The sequence below is a fragment of the Stigmatopora nigra genome, chromosome 23, assembly GCF_051989575.1.
Source record: "Stigmatopora nigra isolate UIUO_SnigA chromosome 23, RoL_Snig_1.1, whole genome shotgun sequence".
Classification (NCBI taxonomy): domain Eukaryota; kingdom Metazoa; phylum Chordata; class Actinopteri; order Syngnathiformes; family Syngnathidae; genus Stigmatopora; species Stigmatopora nigra.
The window spans coordinates 5,921,220-5,942,500 of record NC_135530.1 but is presented as its reverse complement, the minus strand read 5'-3'; the positions used below and the strand labels follow the sequence as shown (position 1 = coordinate 5,942,500).

The window sequence follows — 21,281 nt, the reverse complement described above, 5'->3', positions numbered from 1 at the left end:
TTCCGCTGGAGTAGGAAGTGGGCCACACCGATAGGCGTGTCCGGAATGAAGCCGCGGGAGATCAGAAACTGAAGGCCCTTGTCCGGGTTCCTGACGAAAGAGGAAATGAATATTAGTCTTACTTAGTCTGGCACTTTATCAGATTTATCACTCTGGATTTAAATTTGGCTGACAATATGGCGGAAGGGGTTACGAGGATACGTGAGGTAGCGCCAGGGAAGCAGCCTTCCCGGCTCCGAAAGCATCTGCTCGCTCGCCCACTCTCCCGACGGCTGTCGTGTCAGCCAGCGAATTTGGCAGATGACGCCATGTTTTTGCAACACGCGCGGCAAATGGACGGACGGGGGTGGCATTTCAAGAGCTAAGTGGAGCCCAATAAGGCTGAAACTGGCAAAGCCGTGATCATTATAAGGATGGCTGTTTTGCTTATTTTCTATTTTTCTCAATTTGCTAAATTAGAGGCTTCATTAAGCTGTTTTTTTTCGGCTTTCTAAGCACCACTCTTCACTCGTTTGGGCAATATTCAAACATCATTTTACATCTAGTATCAAACACAATTGCAAATTTATAACTCAACTGAAAAGAGTGAAAAAAAGGCATTCGCTGTTGACCCTTTTTCAAAGATAGCCGGACTGCGTGCTGGGATGTTTGGTCGCCGGTATTTTAGTCGCCGGTCTTTTCGTCGCCGGTCTTTTGGTCCCTTTTGGTCGCCGGTCAAATGGTGACAGAGTTTACTGTTGAAACCAGCTCTCAAAATTATATTCATGAGAGAGACTTTAATATCTTAGAGAGAAGTTTATTAACTAAGTACTGTTTAGTATCTAAGTACATTTTAATATCTAAGTTCTGTTTAATATCAAAGTACTGTTTGATATCCAAGTTCTGTTTAATATCAAAGTACTTTTTAATATCTAAGTACAGTTTAACATGCAAGAACTGTTTAATATCTAAGTACTATTGAAAACAGTAGAAATTTAGATATTAAACTCTCTCATGGATATAATTTTGAGAGTTGGAAACAACAGTACTTAGAATATAAACAGTACTTAAATATTAAACAGTACTTAGACATTAAACGTCTCTCTTAGATATTAAACTTCTCTCTTAGATATTAAACTTCTCTCTTAGATATTAAACTTCTCTCTTAGATATTAAACTTCTCTCTTAGATATTAAACTCTCTCTCATGAATATAATTTTAAAAGCTGGTTTCAACAGTAAACTTTGACACCATTTGACCGGCGACCAAAAGACCGGCGACTAAACGTCCGAGTACCCCGGACTGTGTTCTACCATTGCCCATGTCATCAATGAAGAGTCGGCCCTGTTTTAAATGGATATCCCATTGCCGTTGTTAAAGCACAGCCAAATGATTGAAAGTGCTTATCTTTCGACAGCAAACAGACACTCTGTCACCTTCTTTTCCTTTAAACGCACCGCGCATTATTCATGACTACACGTGTATATTCTCTGTGACCTTTTTAAAATGCACACCACAAATCAAGGGGACATGAACCGGCTGCCAATCAACTAGTTTACCCTTGAAACAATCTGTAATTGGAAATAAAATGGCTTTGTAACAAAAAATTATCTCATTATCATTTAAATTCACTTGTTTTTGCTCTGCTATGACCTAAAATTTGTCACAAAATGCCATCAAAGTTGCTAGTTAGCCTACAGGTGATATCCACTATGTCATATTTGAAAGTTTTTGCAAAAGGGAAAGAAAAACACAAAAAAATAAGCTTTTATTTCTATGTCAACTGTCCAAAAACAATTTTAGCAAACACATCTGTGTCATGTTTTTTTTTTTTTTTGTCATTGCTATTGTGACACAAATATAAAAAAAGACTCAAGCAATTATACGATTGGGCTCCCAATATGCAGTAGTGTATAAATTCCTACTCCATTTACGATATTCCTCCTGCACCGCTAGTTCCGAGCGTCACGCTTGCGAAGCGCAAGTTAATCGGCTTTTTATTGCCTCTCCCAGATTTGCGTGAGGAGCTTTAATTGGGGCAATATCACCGCCAAATCTTGTCGACGCTCCCGGAAAATCCATCTCAACAAGGAGGTTTGACAGACGCGTTGCCGTGACAACGTAGGATGGAGACGTTAACGGCATTTTCAGATGAAGGATTGGCTAATTACACCCCACGTTGTGCAGCTAAGACAACGGATGACAAATTTAGCCTTTTACGGGGTGGAGGTTTTATTTTTGAATTCATGTTTTTCTTTTTTAGCCTTTTAATTTATGTGGACTTGATTTGCGGGAAATGTGAAATCAATTGACGGCCTATGCCAGACTACGGCTCGCGGGCCAGATTCGGCCCGTTAGGCCTTTTAATCCAGCCTGCCGACGTTGTCTAAATGTTTTATTATTTACTTTTTTTTTCCCCCCAAGATGGCGCCGTCACACGGAAGCCAGTGGCAGTAGCTCTGTCCACTCTTATTTGTTTTTCGTGTTTTACAGTCCCCTCCATCTTTTTTTTAAATGACATTTTAATATGTCTTAATAAATTCCTTTTTACTTTACTTTGTACATAATACTTTTGACTTTAATAATGAGTGATTAGTATGTTAATACGTGAGCCTTTTTTTCCTGTTTATGTTTCATATGAACTGTTAACGGATGCACTTTTTTATATGTATCGTATCTTGTGCTGACCCATCTGTCAATTTTTTAAAGTCAATATGGCCCCCGGGCTGAAAAGTTTGCCCACCCCTGGCCTATACCATTTGAACATGAAAGACTTCATTCAAGTTCATATGGTTTGGACGTCTACTAGAGATAAACTTCGCAGTAGAAATGACTCTCGGGATTGGACATCTATCTCCGTCAATGCCACTGAAAGAATGAAGTACCATAACATGTCACTTAGGAGAACAAACTATGCTTTTGGGCTGAAATTGAAGTTGTACCTCAGCAAGTGTCCGGAATGACAAGCCGCAAAGCAACTTTACTGCATCCAAAGCAACAAAGCGTGACACGTTTCATGTGGCAGCCTCCGCCATAGCGCACCACTGATCCCTCTGTGCACTCTGGTTGCCATGGCAACAGCCCTTTCTCTCAGGTCTCCCGGGCGCCACGCGCAAACTCACCTCCTTCCCCTCCGTCACGTGTCCTAACGTCCCACCACACATTTGAAATAAATGGACAGCAGACAATTCAAAAGATTTCTAAGAAAATGCTGTGGCCTTAATCCGTCCAATGCTCTGATGCGCGTGAAGATTTGAGCCCTTTTAGGAGGGGGAAAGCTTTAAGAATGAAGCTGTGATTACCCAAAGTGGCAAAAGTATACACAGAATGCGCATATGGCGCAAAAGGAAAAATCGGGTAAATTTAGAATTCGGTTCACCTGGGATTGAACCCAGATCTCGGAACGGTGGGGCAGACTTAGCGTATATAATAGATATTCATTCCTTGATTCAATTTCTGGACTGCTTCATTTTCACTTGGGTCACAGGGGGTGCTAGAGCCTTTCCCAGCTGACTTTGGGCACCAGGCGGGGGACACTGTGAACTTTGGTGGGCAGCCAATTGAAGATCAGAAGAAGACGGACCACCATTCACACTCTCACCCATACCTCGGGGCAATTTAGACCATCTCAGCCTACCATGCATGTGTTGGGAATTTGGGAGGGAAGCGGAGTTTCCGTCGAAAAAACCCACGCAGAACATACAAACTCCACACAGGTGGACCCACTTGGATTTGAACCCAACACCCCAGAGTTGTGAGGTTGACGTGCTAACTGCAATGGATATTGCGCAAAAAAATAATGGTGCTCGGACATTTGGTTGCCGGTCAAATGGTGACAGAGAGAATACTGTTGAAACCAGCTCTCAAAATTATATTCATGAGAGACAGTTTAATATCTAAGAGAGAAGTTTAGTATCTAAGTACTGTTTAATATCTAAGTATGGTTTAATATCTAAGTACTGTTGAAAAGAGTAGATATTTAGATGTTATACTCTCTCATGAATATAATTTTGAGAGCTGGTTTCAACAGTACTTAGATATTAAAGAGTACTTAGATATTAAACAGTACTTAGATATTAACTTCTCCCTCTCTCATGAATCAACAGTAGATATTTAGATATTAAACTCTTGTGAATATAATTTTGAGAGCTGGTTTCAACAGTACTTAGATATAAAACAGTACTTAGACATTAAACAGTACTTAGACATGAAACAGTACTTGGACATGAAACAGTACTTGGATATGAAACAGTACTTGGATATGAAACAGTACTTGGATATGAAACAGTACTTGGATATGAAACAGTACTTGGATATGAAACAGTACTTGGATATTAAACAGTACTTGGATATTAAACAGTACTTGGATATTAAACAGTACTTGGATATTAAACAGTACTTGGATATTAAACAGTACTTAGATATTAAACTCTCTCTCATGAATATAATTTTGAGAGCTGGTTTCAACAGAAGGACCGGCAACCAAACGTCCGGTCAAGATAAATAATAGGGTGGATCAAATTTCAAATAAATATGCAGACTGAATGTAAAGTCAAAACTAGGCAAAAATGAACCCATTTCATACCATCCACGTGAAGCATCAAGATACTCACACATTAAAGAGGTTGAGGCCAATGCGGTAGAGGCGTTTCCGCATGACGTCCGTGGACAGCGTGGGCGACTTGCAGCTGGCGGGGTTCTCGCAATGGTAGCGCGGGAGGCTGAGGATCATGGCCTGTAGCGCCTCCTTGGAGGAAGCCTCCGAGGTGGACCGAGCCTCCGTCGAGGCGCTGCTGCTACTCATCTGCTCCGAACTGTTGTCAGCCGCCTCCGAGCCGCTACGATCCACCCCGAGCGGCTCGGACGGTGGAGGGCTCGTTTTGGTAGGCTCGGGAGGAGGCGGCACCACCACGGAATCATCTCGCTGAGGTACCATTTTGTCCAGGGGGGTGGGAGGGAGCGGATCTTCCCCACTTAGCTCTTCCTCACTGGGCGGTGGGGCAGGGAACTCCATATCCTGGTCGCATACGTCAATTTCAGGAAGAGGTGGGTTCTCCAACGGAGGCGGCGGGGGGTCCACGGGCTCATTCGATGGGGAAGTCAGGGTTTCCGTGGCTGGGATAGACTGAGGGACGGAGTTGGATGCGATGTCAGTGGCGCCCTCCTGCCGGGCGCATCCACCCAGCGTGACGGACTCCATGACGGAAGACGAAAGGCGGAAGTTCTGACTGTCGATTTGAACCGTCACATCCCGGAAGGCCATCATGAGCTTGCTGGCGCTTCTGGATAGGTCGCCAGGGTCCAGTGAGGGTTGACGGAGGACCGAGTCTCCGACCACGCCGCCCTCTTCGCCACCCACCGCCGCATCGAACGGATACGCTCCGCCTTCTTGGAGCGAGCACATGGTCTTCAGGCTCCAGTTGCTAAGCGCATCGTCGATGGACTTTGCCAGGGACTGGACTTGCTCCGTGAAGGAGTCCTCCAAGTCGGTTAGGTTGCCGCCCACCATGGCGGGCAGAGATGGTGACCTTACCAAAGGAATGCCCGCTAAGTTGCAGCCTTCTGCCAGGGCCCGTTCGGCCGAAAAGCCCTCGGTGTTCTGGGTCCGCGTCTTGCGCAAGGAGATCCGGCGCGGTAAGCGACTCTCGAGTAGAGAGTTTCGGATCTTTTCAAAGTTCTTGCTGAGCTGGTACTGGCGGAAGGCGGTCTGGATCTTGCAAGCGGCGCGGCGGGAAATCAGGTGGCCGCCGTATTTGTGCTCTAACATTTCGATCTGGAAAAAAAAAAAAAGGATGGAAGAAGAGTCAATTGATGATTGACCGAGAGGGTTTTTGTAATCAAGCATTCAAAGTGGTATATCACGGGAATGAAAAGGAAACATTTCCAACATCCTTCAAGGGAGGCCAAACGGGGACAGTGGCGATGAATATAAATACTTAGACCATGTTATTGCATCTTGGTGGCACATTGAAGATGAACACCAAGACTTAGAAGACTCACAATGAATGGAACTGAATGTTAAATAGAAAGAGTCAATGGAGACAATGACAGTCCACAAAGCGTTCAACTGCCTTGACCTCAAAAAACATTCCCATTTCCTTGAAAAAACATAAAAACAAAAAAAAACAAATAAGTGCTTCATGAAACCCCCGTGGCACGTATATTTCTGTAAACACCCATGTGCGACCGCTTATCTTGGCAAGTCCCATTTTCTGGCCGACATCTTTTGAGACTTATCTTGTTTTAATCTAATTTGTGATTATACATTTGTCGCCACCTTCTCAATCTCATTGAAGTCACATATCCCATTTTAAGGTGTCATTAGCATAGCTGTCAATTGCTCTCCTTATTTATGATTGCAATTTCCATTATCAAGTGATTAAAAAATGTACAAATGCCATACATATTTACTCACTTAAAAGTCAAACATTTTCTCCCAAGCATGCCTAGCAATATTCCCTCTAATTTTCCATTGGTCTGGGCAGAAAGACAACCTCCCGCTAGCGCACAAAGTAACTAAGTAAATGATCAAAAAACGTAGAAAATACGGGAAAAATGTATAAGTTGACAGGTATGCATTCGTGACCAGACGTTTGGTCGCCGGTCATTTGGTCACCAGTCAAATGTACTTATACATTAAACAGTACTTAGATATTAAACTCTCTCTCATGAATATAATTTTGAGAACTGATTTTAACAGTACTTCGATATTAAACAGTACTTAGATATTAAACAGTACTTAGATATTAAACAGTACTTAAAGTACTGTTTAATATCTAAGTACTGTTTAATATCAGATATTAAACAGTACTTAGATATTAAACAGTACTTAGATATTAAACAGTACTTAGATATTAAACAGTACTTAGATATTAAACAGTACTTAGATATTAAACAGTACTTAAAGTACTGTTTAATATCTAAGTACTGTTTAATATCAGATATTAAACAGTACTTAGATATTAAACAGTACTTAGATATTAAACAGTACTTAGATATTAAACAGTACTTAGATATTAAACAGTACTTAGATATTAAACAGTACTTAGATATTAAACAGTACTTAGATATTAAACAGTACTTAGATATTAAACAGTACTTAGATATTAAACAGTACTTAGATATTAAACAGTACTTAGATATTAAACAGTACTTAGATATTAAACAGTACTTAGATATTAAACAGTACTTAGATATTAAACAGTACTTAGATATTAAACAGTACTTAGATATTAAACAGTACTTAGATATTAAACAGTACTTAGATATTAAACAGTACTTAGATATTAAACAGTACTTAGATATTAAACAGTACTTAGATATTAAACAGTACTTAGATATTAAACAGTACTTAGATATTAAACTCTCTCTCTCTTAGATATTAAATGCTCACTCATGGATATGATTTTGAGAACTGGTTTCAACAGTAAACTCTTTGTCACTATTTGACCAGCGACCAACAGGGACCAAAAGACCGGCGACCAAAAGACCGGCGACCAAAAGACCGGCGACCAAAAGACCGGCGACCAAAAGACCGGCGACCAAAAGACCGGCGACCAAAAGACCGGCCTGCCTTTCAACAACTCCAATAATACTTTCAGCCCGAATGACACTGTTGGGCATAAAAATGCGGTATCTCCATCATTTTACGAGCGGTTTGTAAAAGTGCCCCTTGTTATCCAACAAAACTCCGGAGAGGTGCCCTTGGCGGAATGAAATAGAAAAAGTAGATTGATTAAGTGTGGCAGGGTTTTATGCCCGTTTTGGCCTCTGCGTAAGCTGGGTAAGGGATTTTAAAGAAAGCATTTGAGGACACGTTGCTCTCTTTGTGCCCGTCCGACACATTTGGAATTACAGTCGCCGTGAAGGTAAGAAAGAGGATTAAAGCTAGCCTGCCATTTATACTCGGCAAATTAAGACTATTCCGGCAGGAACGATGAAAACTGACAGGTCAACAGAGCTTTTTGCGTGCAAAAGACGAGCCCCGCCCACTAGGTAGCGGGGCTTCTGATCACTTCAAGTGCCGATGTAAAAAAAGATCTTTCAATCCATTTTAAAAGGGCATTGAACCCCCGCATTTTGCTACGTAAACTAAACTATAAGGAGAAGGAACGTAAACACTATATTTTCAAAGGAGCCCTTATAAAGGCAGATAGATAAAAGCAATCCGAATATTTGAAAGAGACTTTAAAAGCTACTTGGGGATAATTTCAAGAAAAGAGAGGTTGGAGGAAGTTCATATTGATTATGAACCACTTAAGTCCTAACCCGAATAATTCTCATTGATCTGAGCACCGGGTATAGGTGATGGTTCTTGATAATGCAAGATGTTTCTTCAGTGTTCTTGCATGCAACTTTGGGGGGGTCAAACGGTGTTACAAATAGCCAAAACACTCTGCCGTCAATCTTTGCTACTCAAAGCGGGCATCCTGACGTGCACAAGATGGATCTGGGAGCAAAAGCAAGGGCTCATTAGCTGTGTAAAAATGTCTCAAAGCGTAAAAACATCTGCATGATTATGCAACTTAGAGAAGTGGGACGTGACGCAACGTAGCGCTTCCATACCAAGTGGAGATAATTAAAGAGTGCGTGGCATTGTTTTGTCGATGAATCTTCAGGGTTGTGGCCAATGTTCCCTCTAATTTTTCATAAGTCTGGGCAGAAAGACAACCTTCCTGAGCGCATGGAGTACCCGTCATCATTGCTCGCTATGGGAACACCAGTATCACACCTGCCATAAGCAGTTGCATGTCAATGTTCCCTCTAATTTTTCATGTAAAACATGCTGTAAATAACAAAAAAAAGAGTGGACAGAGCTACTGCCAATGGCTGCTGCATAAACGGCGCCATCATGGGGAAAGGGGTAAAAAAATAAAAATAATAATAAAAAGTTTGGATTTTATTTACTGCGCGCCATATGATTGCTGCTGCGTAGAGAAGACGAGATTAATGCGCAATCGCGCATGCGTGCAGCTCAGAGGGAACATTGGTCGTAGCTAAAGACACTAGATGTTGTCTCACGTCAAACTGTCACTATATTTACAAAGAAACAAGTCTGTGTTACCAATCAAACAGGCTTTCTCATTCAGAATCGCAGGCTCGTAGTCAGTTACAACCAGTTTAAAAAGGCGGCGCACAAATTGCCATCAGTCCTGAGGTCGCCCGAACACTCCCAATCAGTCCTTCATTGAAAACGGAACAGGTCAACAAATAAGAAAAAACTCCCTATGAGGCTTTTATGGAGAAAAATACCTATACCGTATTTTCACGACTATAAGGCACACCGCATTATAAGGCGCACCTTCAATGAATTACATTTTTTCCATATATAAGGCGCACTGTATTATAAGGCGCACTGTATTATAAGGCGCACTGTCTATTTTGGAGAAAATGTAAGACTTTTAAGTGCGCCTTATAGTCGTGAAAATACGGTAATTGCTATTGACTTCCAGGTATGAAGCACTCACTACACAGTCACCTCTAGAGCCAGCCATTGTTGATGTTTTGGATTTGCAGCGGAGGAGGACCTATATAATGTAATATTTTGTAAACTAAGATGGCATCTGCATATTTAACAGTATTGTTTCAGTTCAGGCGTTTATGTTTTTTTAATATCCGACAGTGGTGGTTTTCCGTTTTTGGTTTTCTGTTTTTTCCATATATAAGGCCCACTGGATTATAAGGCGCACTATCTATTTTGGAGAAAATGTAAGAATTTTAAGTGCGCCTTATAGTCGTGAAAATATTGTACATATTCTAGTGGAATTTAATACACTTCCTTATTTTCACAACGACTTTGTAGGATGCCGGGTTAAGCCGAGTGACATAACACAACACAAGGCAAATGACGGATGAGCATCTTGGCAAATGAAGATTGACGAATAATGTATGAATTTCCTTAATGGGACAGCAGGAGGACAAGACAGTGACTTATTAAAAAAGGGAAGACAACTTTTTTCCCCTCAAAAAACATTCATCAGGACACTTCAAGATGGATCAGGCATTTTTATTCTCGGTGTAAACTCCACCGAGAATCACTAAAGCAGAGTTTTAAATGTATCATTTCCATCCTTTTTCAAGAAATATACCTTAAAACATGGAAGACAGAAAAGACAGAAGCATGATAGGGGAATCCAAGGTGATAATGTGGCAGATACACATTGGCCAGTCCACTGACGCCAACAAAGAACAGAAAAAGTGGGCGGGCTCTACACAAACACTCCCTACCTGCTTGTTTTTGAGGTCAAGCGAGAGCTCATAGTCGGAAGAAGCCGGGTGCGAACCGGCCCCGTTGCGTTGCACCCTCAGGGGCGACGCCGTGTGATGGAGGCTGGCTCTCCTGCCCATTCCGCTTTCTTTAACCCCTTCATCTTCTTCGGCCTCCTTGGCTTCCTCCGCAACTTCTTCAGCTTCTGTTTCTTCTACTGGCGTTTCTTCCTGGACATCCTGCTCATCCAACATTCCCGTGGCTTCCTCCTCGCCAGACCCTGCTCCATCCACGGTTTCCCGCGGCAACACCTCGGCCGGGGCGTCCACGTCAGATTCCGCCTCTGTGCCTGGCTCGGCTTCCGTCTCCAGTTCCGATTCCGCTGGGGTTTCGGGCGAGGCCTGCGTTTGGGGCCTCTCGCACTCGGGTTGGGGCGGCGGCGGCGAAGATGACGGCGGCGATGGCGACGATGGCGACGGCGTCTCTTCTTGGGGCTGCGGTTGTGATGGGGCCTCACTCTGCAGCTCCCCCTCTCCTCCCTTCCCTTCCTCCCCTACTGACGGGTCCGTAGAAAGGTCATCGCTGCAGAAAGGAGGAGAAAACGCAGAGTGAGGTGGCTTGCCGCATCTGCAATGACCTCTTCTCTCTCTCTCTCTCTCTCTCTCTCCGGGGAACATAAGTGGTAATACGTAGGGAGGGGTCTTTTTCACAAGTTTGACTTTCCCTCGCGTGTCGTCTAAGCACTTGACAGACAAAGACAATGTGGAAGAGAGGACACAGCTGAAAAGAACCCATAGGGCCGCCAGTGCACAAAAAGTCGGATGGAAAAGATAAAAAAGCCGTGGCGACATCTTCGGGGAAAAGAAATGTGAAAGTGACAGCCCGTTGTGACACACACACACACGATTACAAATCAGAACACTCATGCTCCGCTCACACGCGTGGTTTGTTGTTTTTTTCCCCCTGTTGGACTGCGTGTGTGCATGAAATGGATTTAAAGGAGCAGGACTGTAATCGGATCATATTGAATTCATATTTGATGGAGAGCATCAAGCCAATCCTTTGCATCGAGGCAAATAAAAATTGGCTGGTTTTCATGACATTCAATTTCACCCAGATTTCCAATCGGCAAAGTGCAAACCCCCAACGAGGCCTGATATGGATCGCCAATAATGAAATGACTTGTAAAAACATGCAAAATATCTAATATTTCAATAGAATGCCTTAAGAAAAAACACTTTTCCTTCACAAAATTGTGAATACAATCTTTTTTCCTAGCCTAACCGACCGACTCGTCAGATTTGGCTCCCAAATTCCCCTCAAAAGGGAAATTCACACTAAAATGTGACTATTTTGACACAGGGGAGGTGCAATGTTTCCTCTAAGCTGCACACAATTACGCTCTACTCTCGTCTTCTCTGCGCAGCAGCAATCATATGGCGTGCAGTAAATAAAATCAAAACTTTTTGTTTTACCCCGTTTATGCGGCAGCCAGTGACAGTAGCTCTGTCCACTGTTATTTAGTGTGTGTTTTACAGCATGTTTTACATGAAAAATTAGAGGGAACATTGACATGCACCTGCCACGACATAGACAAGAATAATGCGCGCATATTTTTCGGACTATAAATCGCACTAGCCAAAGAATAATAAATATATACAAGTTATATTGGAGCAATGTTCCCACTGAGCTATGCGCACGCGCAATTGCGCACTACTCTCGTCTTCTCTGCGCAGCAGCAATTATATTGCGTGCAGTAAATAAAATCCAAACTTTAAAAAAGTTTAAACCTTTCCCCATGATGGCGCCATTTATGCGGCAGCCACAGTGACCGGACGCTTGGTCGCCGGTCTTTTGGGCGCCGGTCTTTTGGTCGCCGGTCTTTTGGTCGCCGGTCTTTTGGTCGCCGGTCTTTTGGTCACCGGTCTTTTGGTCTCTTTTGGTCGCTGGAGAAATGTACTTAGATATTAAACAGTACTTAAATATTAAACCCTCACTATTAGATATTAAACTCTCTCAATTAGATATTAAACTGTCTCTCATGAATATAATTTTGAGAGCTGGCTTCAACAGTAAACTCTCTGTCACCATTTGACCGGCGACCAAACGTCCGAACACCGGCAGCCAGTGTCAGTAGCTCTGTCCTCTCTTATCTTTTTTTGTGTTTTACAGCATGTTTTACATGAAAAATTAGAAGGAACATTGACATGCACTTGCTTATGGCAGGTATGATACTGGTGTGCCCATAACAAGCAATGATGATGTCGCTCACACTGGTCCTCAGTGCGCTCACAGTGGTTCCCTTTCTGCCCAGACCAACGAAAAATTAGAGGGAACATTAGGAAGGTGCAAGAACGCTACTCCCACAGACAGTTCTACGTTCTGCGGGCCCGCAAGAGCATGACCTGTCGGCGAAGTGCCATTGGCCCAATGCGTACAATTTTTGGATGACACCTCATAAACGTGGCCGTCTAGCAATAACAAGGCTGCCTTTTCCATTTTGGGTGTCATCACACATGGCAGAGCTTTAGCTGGCGGAGAAAACTGGCCGTAATGGGCTTTACCCGGATCCACCGCTTCGAAAATAGACATACGTGGGATGAATAATACATAGTGAAATAAAGTCGCTTCTTCACTCAGATGCAGGTGAGCAAGAAATAGACATGCTAGGGGAGAAGGAAGTGAAAATGTCGTCTAAAAGGGTACGCCATGTTTCATTTCAAACGATGCCCATCCTTGCAGGACTAACTGTTTGTTAACCTTGCTTATTTTGGAATGTTATTTGAAATAGGGACCAAATAAAAGACCATACTAATCTCCCAGAATATATTTAACAGCTGAAAAAAAGTCCATTCGTGTCTCTAAATAAATTCAGATTTCAATGTTTTTTTCCTTAGCATTTTATAATTGCAAATTTTAATCCTGCTGTTTATCATGCAAAGACATTTATTCAAATTTGTTTATATTTAAACAAATCTAACCTGATGTAGACCTGTGTGTATATAACACTAATATTATAGCTAAACGTTATAATTATATTTTATAACTCCAGACCAGAGGTAGGGAACCTGTGGCTCGGGAGTCACATGTGGCTCTTTTGGTGGGTGGATCTGGCTCTTTGCTAAACCTGTCTAAACTGTGAGCTAAAATATGGACACCGTTGATGACAGAACTGAGATATTACATCTAGAACTGCTTTAAATCTTCATTTTTTTGCAGTACACTCTTCTGGAATGCATCCTCTCATTGATTAGTAAGAGCATAAGAATATTCAAAAAAATATTCATTTTTTTCCCACTTTAAAAGTAGTGAAATTACAAAAAAAAAATGAAAAGACATTCGTTTACATGTATGAATTTTGACTTTTAAATTTGTAGTATGGCCCACAAGGAATAACATTAAAAAATATATCAATATGCTTTAGTATTTTATTTTTGTTTATATCTGATTATTCCTATATGCATGCATATTGTATTGTATAGAAAGGCATTTTTTCGCAAAGACGATGTCATATACAATGTTATCTTTTGCACACAAAAAAATGCCTAACTCATACCTGTCAACTGGTACGTTCTCGCCGTAATTGGTACAACTGAAAGCCCATTTTTATATTGGTACGCTGTACACATGAAAATGGTACGCTAAACGGTGATTTTGAGAAAAAAAAATAAATTAAGGCACTTTCTAGCCATTTTTCACCATCCGCCATTGTTTCTTCCCGGAAACGCATGTCTGCCAAGTGATATATGTACCGGCGCCTCTGATTGGCTAAAAAAAAAAGATCATGATAAACATTTCGTTTTGTAACACTTTCACCATGTGATTTCCGTTTCCTGTTCCCTTGTTTATGTTTACTTTCATTTGATCAGCTGTTTCTGGCATTTTCTACTTGTTGTTCGTGATTTTTTACAAAAAAGTAAAGTGGTAAGATTTTCCATGTATTTATACATATATGTAAGGGCGAAAACAAAATTTGGTAAGATCACAAATGGTTCGAGGTTGACAGGTATGCTAACTATACTATGTCATTTTTAGCTAAAAAAAAAGCCTTATTATACTATGTCATCCTCCAGTCGTCAGAGGGGGCCAGGACACGAGGACGGGGAAGAGCCCTCAGCGGTGAAGCCACTGGCCTGACCGCTCTGCCCTTTATTCCAGAATGGCAATTACATGCCTTTCTACCAACAAAAATATGCTTCGTTGTAAAGGTATCTTGTCACGTTGACTAAATCTCTTTTCCCATCCCCCCCTCTTACGTATAGCATCTCGTACCCCTCAGTGAGAATGAATCATGCTGAGTGGAAACTTCTGTATTAATAAGCATCTCTTTGCTCATTCGCCTGCAGATCTTGACGTAAAGGCTGAATTCATCACTGGATTTCAAAAACACGGCAGCGGAAGGAAGCCGTGTTGTAATCCAGATTTTACCGGCAAAAGACTGTTTTTGCGCACAATTACATATTAAATAGACGTTCCTCTACTATCTGGACACACGTTTCCAAAAGGACAAAAATAATAAGGGGAGATTACTTTCAAATCTTTCCCTTAACAGTTAACCTGCGGTTGACCTCTCTGGGATGAGCAGTATAACCCCCGGAAAAAAAAAAAGGAACACCATAATTCATCGCTAAATGGAAACCAAAAGCGCACATGAGCAGAATTTAGCAGTGCTCCTCTATCATGATTTATCAACAAAAAAAAAATTATAGCTCCGTTACGAGGACGCTGATCAATAACTCGCCTGAGCGCTCTCATAAATAACAGTCTTTAGCTAAATAGGCATAAAAAGGGATCGAAATATTGTTTTTATATCTTTAGCGTCGCGAGCAAAAACCGTGAAAGGTCCCAACCAATGTTCCCTCTAATTTTCCGTTGGTCTGGGCAGAAAGACAACCTCCGTGAGCGCAATGAGTACCAGTGTGAGCGACATCATCATTGCTCGCTATGGGCACACCAGTATCACACCTGCCATAAGCAGGTGCATCTTTTTTTAACCTAATTTGTGATAATACATTTGTTGCCACCTTCTGAATCTCATTGAAGCCCATTTCCCATTTTTAAGGTGTCATTAGCATAGCTGTCAACCTCAGCCAATTGCTCTCCTTATTGACGATTGCAATTCCCATTATCAACCGATTAAAAAAATGTACAAATTCCATACATATTTACTCACTTAAAAGTCAAACATTTTCTCCCAAGCATGCCTAACAATATTCCCTCTAATTTTCCATGGGTCTGGGCAGATAAACAAGCTCCCTGAGCGCACGGAGTACCAGTGTGAGCGACATCATCATTGCCGGCTATGGGCACACCAGTATCATACCTGCCATAAGCAAGTGCATGTCAATGTTCCTTCTAATTTTTCATGTAAAACATACTGTAAAACAGGAAAAATATAAGAGTGGACAGAGCTACTGCCACTGGCTGCCGCGTAAATGGTGCCATTATGGGGAAAGGGGTAAAAAAGTTGGATTTTATTTACTGCACGCCATATGATTGCTGTTACGTAGAGAAGACGTGCGCAGCTTATAGGGAACATTGTTCCTAACCCATGTTCAAGCAAGTGCAGTGAACGGACGTTTGGTCGCGGGTCTAATATACTTAGATATTAAACAGTACTTAGATATTAAACTCTCCCTCTTAGATATTAAACTCTCACTCTCATGAATATAATTTTGGGAGCTGGCTTCAACAATAAACTCTCTGTCACCATTTGACTGGCGGCCAAAAGACCGCCGACCAAAAGACGGGGGACTAAAAGACCGGCGATCAAAAGACCAGCGATCAAAAGAACAGCGACCAAATGTCTGTGCACCACGGTGTGTTCGCCTGAAACACAGCAGTTTGTGCTTATCGCCTGGCAGAAATAAGATTTCCTCAAGACCAGAAATCTCACAGTTGCGCTCATGTTCATCTTATTAATATTTATTTTCATTCTGTTTTTTTTTTTCTACTTGTACCTTCCACCTTCCCTGCTTCGGTTCTTCGTTCGCGGCCTTTGGAACGGATGTAATTCATGCCGACAGGCTGAGCGGAAACCGAGGCGACGCCTGAAGTGTCGTGACCACGGCGCGAGCACGAGTCAGCGCGGAACATTTGCTTTGGTAGGGGTCAAAAACATGACGCAGTCCACAAAAAAGGACGCTTGCGCATACATCGCAGTATTAACTGCCACCGTCTGCACTAGCGGTCCAAAGTAACAAGGTACCGTATTTTCTGGCATATAAGCCGCCTGGCGTAAAAGCAGCACCCCTAAATTTGTGTCTACTGCAGGGGTCAGGAACCTTTTTGAAAGAGGGAGCCGTAAACAATTCCCTTTTTTCAAGTATTATTCCTGGAGAGACATGTTCACAATTTCAAAGTCAAAATGTATGAACATGTACACATTTTTTTTGTCATTTTACTACTTTTAAAGTACAAAAAGTCTCTGAATTCTTTTGAAAGCATTGTTACGCTGTTGCTAATCAATGAATATCAATGAGTTCAATGAGTATCAATGAGAGAATAGATTCAGAAGAATTTAAAAGTCAAAATATATGAAAATGTGCGCATTTTTTGTCATTTTACTACTTTTAAAGTACAAAAAGTCTCTGAATTCTTTTGATAGCATTGTTACGCTGTTGCTTACTACTTTTAAAGTACAAAAAGTCTCAGAATTCTTTTGATAGCATTGTTACACTGTTGCTAATCAATGAATATCAATGAGTTCAATGAGTATCAATGAGAGAACGGATGCAGAAGAAAAAAAAATCAATGAAACAGTGCCAACATGACATTCCTATTGGTGCGTTCGGGTCTCGGCTCTCTCGGTTTTCATATTTTAGCCATCAAAAGAGCCACATGTGGCTCTCAAGCCACCGGTTCCCTACCCCTGGTCTACTGACTGGTCTATTTTAGCCCAAATTATATATGTACAAATAAATATCATTTAAAAAACACAATTCCAAACCAAAAGTAGAAGGATTTCGAGTCCTTGCATTTATATTTTCCTGAAAACGGACACCCTTGTCTTTGACAATCATGTTGTTGTGTCAGTCTTTCCGAATTTAAAGAGTTCTTGTTTGGGAAAAATAAATTAAAAATACAGCCAAAAAAGTGCTATTTTGAATATTCGTTATAGGTAAATCAGATGGTTGCTAAAAAAGACTTGAAAGCGGTGCTCTTGCAGAAAAATGAAGCAGCAGACAGATTAAAAAGTGCTGATTCTTGGGCAGGAGGACGCACGCAAAAAAAAATGCACCAGCAAAGTCATCAAAAAAATGCTTTGCTTTTATGAAATCTCTTCTGTAATCAGCCCACCAGCCTCCTCCCCTTTTGGGATCCAATTCACAAAGCTGGGGGGGAGATAAGCTGCGCAATGGAGAAGGAAAAGAACCCTCCAGATGTGACAAACACCTTCCTGCCACTATGCCGTCATGCTAACGCAGGTGGTACTGCTCGGGAGCCATATGTGGCTCTTTCCATGGGTGCATATGGCTCTCCACTAACCTGAGAGGTAAAATATGCAAATCACTGGTATGAGAACCGAGTCCCGAACGCACCAATACTAGCGACACTGGCGTTGACCTACCTCTATCACAGGGGTAGGAAACCTATGGCTCGGGAGCCACATGTGGCTCTTTTGATGGGTGCTTTGATGGCTGTCCGCTAAACTGTGAGCTAAAATCTGGACACTACGTCTAAAGTTGTTTTAATCTTCTAATTTTTAATTAAATCTTTCTGCATGCTTCCCATTGATTAGCATCAAGATAACAATTTTGTCAACATAATTCTGAGACTTTTTCTACTTTAAAGGGAGTGAAATGACTAAAAAATGCATGCGTTTTCATATATTTTTACTTCTAGTAAATTCTGAGTATGGCTCTCAATGAATAACAATTGAAAATATGAATTGTTTATGGCTCTCTCTGTCAAAGAGGTTCCCGACCCCTGCTCTAATACCACTTTAATCATAATTTAGTTTTTCATTACTCTTCCGCGTGCATAATCTCATTGATACTGATTGATTAGCAACAGGATGACAATGTTGTCAAAATAATTCGGAAACTTTTTGTACTTTAAAAGTGGTGAAATGACAACAACAACAATAAAAAGATGATGTCTGCTCGTCTAGTTGTCCCAATACTTTTGTCCGGCTCGCATCCTTAAGCTTTAATTGCGTTGGCGTTATCAGCTTGCTGCCAATTTTCTAATTAGACAAGCAAGTCATTAAAAAATAAAGAACTTTAACCCCAAAGTGGACTATTAGCCAGAAAAGGTGACACCGAATACAAATAAAGTACCTCACGTTTCCTGGGTGCGCCCAAATGTGTAAATGTATTGCCCCCATTGACGGTGATAGACGTCCAATTCATTATCTGTTCTGCAAATCAATACATAATCACTAGTTGATGTCCAATCCATTGGATGGTGGCGATTGAACATTTGGGCGTCCATTGCTGTAAATGGCAGCTCATGATTTTATTCAAATTTGATATTTAAAGAATGCCTAATGGTTTGCATTAGCCCGGGGGCCATATTGACTTTAAAAATTTGACAGACGGGCCGGGTCAGCACAAGATACGATACATATAAAAAAGTGCATCTGTTAACAGTACATATGAAACATAAACAGAAAAAAAGGACTCAAGTATTAACATACTCATCACTCATCATTAAAGTATAAAGTACAAAGTAAAGTAAAAAGGAATGAATTAAGAAATATTAAAATGTAATTTAAAAAAAGATAGAGGGGCTGTTAAACACGAAAAACAAATAAGAGTGGACAGAGCTATTGCCACTGGCTTCCACGTTATGGCGCCATCTTGGGGGGGAAAAGAACATTTGGACAACGTCGGCGGGCCGGATTAAAAAGCCTGGCGGGCCGGATGTGTCCCACGGGCCGTAGTTTGCCCATCCATGTCTGATATAACACATAAACTGACACACACACTGACACATTCTAATCATGCAACATCATTTTGTTTTCACTACAGATGCATTACTTGTGCCCATCACTTTCCAACGTGAATGACCCCCCCTACACACACACACACACACACACACACACACACACACACACACACACACACATACATAGGCACATGGTACATACAGTCGATAACAGATTTGGTGCTTTTCCAAGAACAATTCCGACACTCAAGGTGAGCACAGTGGACAGAAAAAAGGCCCGGGTTTGTGAGCATGGACGGTAATGGAAGAGATGGAGTGCGTGTGCAAAGGGACAGGATGTGATGCAGCGTGAAATCACCGACAACATGGCGGCACTCAACATTAAAATGCCATTTAGAACAGAAAGGGGATAGAAATAAAAAGTGGGCTGGAAAGGGGAAGAAAAAAAGGGGACTTTGGGGTACCGGAGAGTCCTGCTTTAAGGTGGTTTGTGACATCCAGCACTTGGGTTTTGGGTTCTATTCGTCATTATTACACATTTCGCTATCTGCAGTCTCCGGCTTGGAAGATAAAAACTAAATTAAAATGCTTAGGAGCAGAGATTTCAGCTATCGATACTTTTGGATAGTTGAGTTTCTCACTTCAATCAAAAAGTAGGACTGATAAAATTGTAAAACTAGACCATATTCCGGGAAAAAGCGCTAAAAGTTCCATATTATTGTTAAGTTTGCACTTGAAGATGATACATTGATTAACAATGAGCCCAAAGCCCAAGTTAAAAATTTGCAAACCACAGTATTTAGCCTTTATGAAAGCACAGTTACTAGCATTGACAGTCCACCTGACACATACTCTTACCTGGGGACACAGGCTGATGACGTCTCCCCCTCGGGGGCCTCCGGGGCTGGACAGCAGAACTGATGGAGCACCGTTTGGTTGCTGAGGAGAGAAAAAACAAGAGCTGGAATGAGGAGTCGGGCCAGGCGGACAGGATGGCGTCGCCATGGAGATAGACAAAGATTCTTGTTGTCACCCAAAAAATATATAATAATAATAATAATAATAATGAGCTTTGGTTTCGGCATCTTATACTTGACACACATTTTTGGTCTGGATTTTGGAGTTTGTATGTTCTCCCTCGGGCTTTTGTGGCTTTTGTTTAGGTACTTTTGGTCGCCGGTCTTTTGGTCGCCGGTCTTTTGGTCTCTTTTGGTCGCCGGTCAAATGTACTTAGATATTAAACAGTACTTGGATATTAAACTCTCTCTCTTAGATATTAAACTCTCTCTCTCTCTCATGAATATAATTTGGAGAGCTGGTTTCAACAGTGAACGCTCTGTCACCATTTGACCGGCGACCAAAAGACCGGCAACCAAAAGACCGGCAACCAAAACACCGGCGACCAAACGTCCGAGCACCCTGTAAGCTGACACAAAGACATCTACAAATATAAAGACATCTTTAAAAAAATACTTCCAGAAATCTTTGCTTCATTGTCCAATGACGGACAAACAGAAGTTGTTTTAGAAACACTTAAAAAGGCAAAAAAACAAGATCGTTTTAGTTCCACTAATAAAAGGCACTTTGTTAGGTACACCTGCTGACCTCCAAATGAGAAAAAAATACCCATAAATTATCAAATATAATCATAAGCCAGAGAGAAGAATAATGGAGTCATGACAAAATACCTGAAAAAAAATGTCTCATTTGATGTTATCTTGTGCTGAAATAACGGCGCTAGTTCGATCGATCCAAATGCTGGGAAATGGGTGAAACTGAAAAAGATTCCATTCCAAAACAAACAAATTCCCCCAAACAGGACGCACCTGGATAGGTAACGTGTTTAACACATAGGCAAAGTTGACAAAATGGGCAAAACCTAAAGGATGCAATTATTGTCAGCTAGTTATTCTAATCAGCCCAGTTCATAGATTTTATGTTAAAAACACCATACCCAATCTGCATCAGAGTCCAAAATCAGGACTACTTTCTTGTGTGGAATAATCTCTAGCACAACAGGGAGCAGTGATCTGGTCTCATGCATCAGGTCAAGTGAATAATTAGCTTCATTGATTAAATATGGCTCACTTTGTGTTATACAGTACATTCTATTCCTCTTTTTCTTTTTTGCGATCCCATTGTGGGTGATTAAAATTAATTTGGATTTAGCTGATGGATAACATGAGAAAAAAATCAGTTTTTA

The 21,281-nt window shown here is 41.4% G+C and overlaps 1 protein-coding gene across 8 annotated transcripts in view; it reads right to left on the bottom strand.

Moving 5' to 3' along the window:
- iqsec3a (IQ motif and Sec7 domain ArfGEF 3a) overlaps positions 1-21,281 on the bottom strand; it is a 33,697-nt gene that overhangs the window by 10,203 nt on the left and 2,213 nt on the right. For 7 of the 8 annotated variants that reach the window (XR_013324684.1, XR_013324683.1, XM_077710007.1 and 4 more), the window contains exons 2-5: positions 19,937-20,017; positions 10,207-10,768; positions 4,593-5,752; positions 1-90 (exon numbers count right to left, since the gene is read on the bottom strand). The exon at positions 1-90 is cut by the window's left edge and continues 72 nt beyond it. Coding sequence is in view for 6 of the 8 variants with exons in the window: in XM_077710007.1 (XP_077566133.1) it covers positions 1-90; positions 4,593-5,752; positions 10,207-10,768; positions 19,937-20,017 (1,893 nt within the window). In the remaining 2 variants the exon portion in view is untranslated. The remainder of the gene's footprint in view (positions 91-4,592; positions 5,753-10,206; positions 10,769-19,936; positions 20,018-21,281) is intronic. The other variant, XM_077710010.1, reaches the window with a different exon arrangement.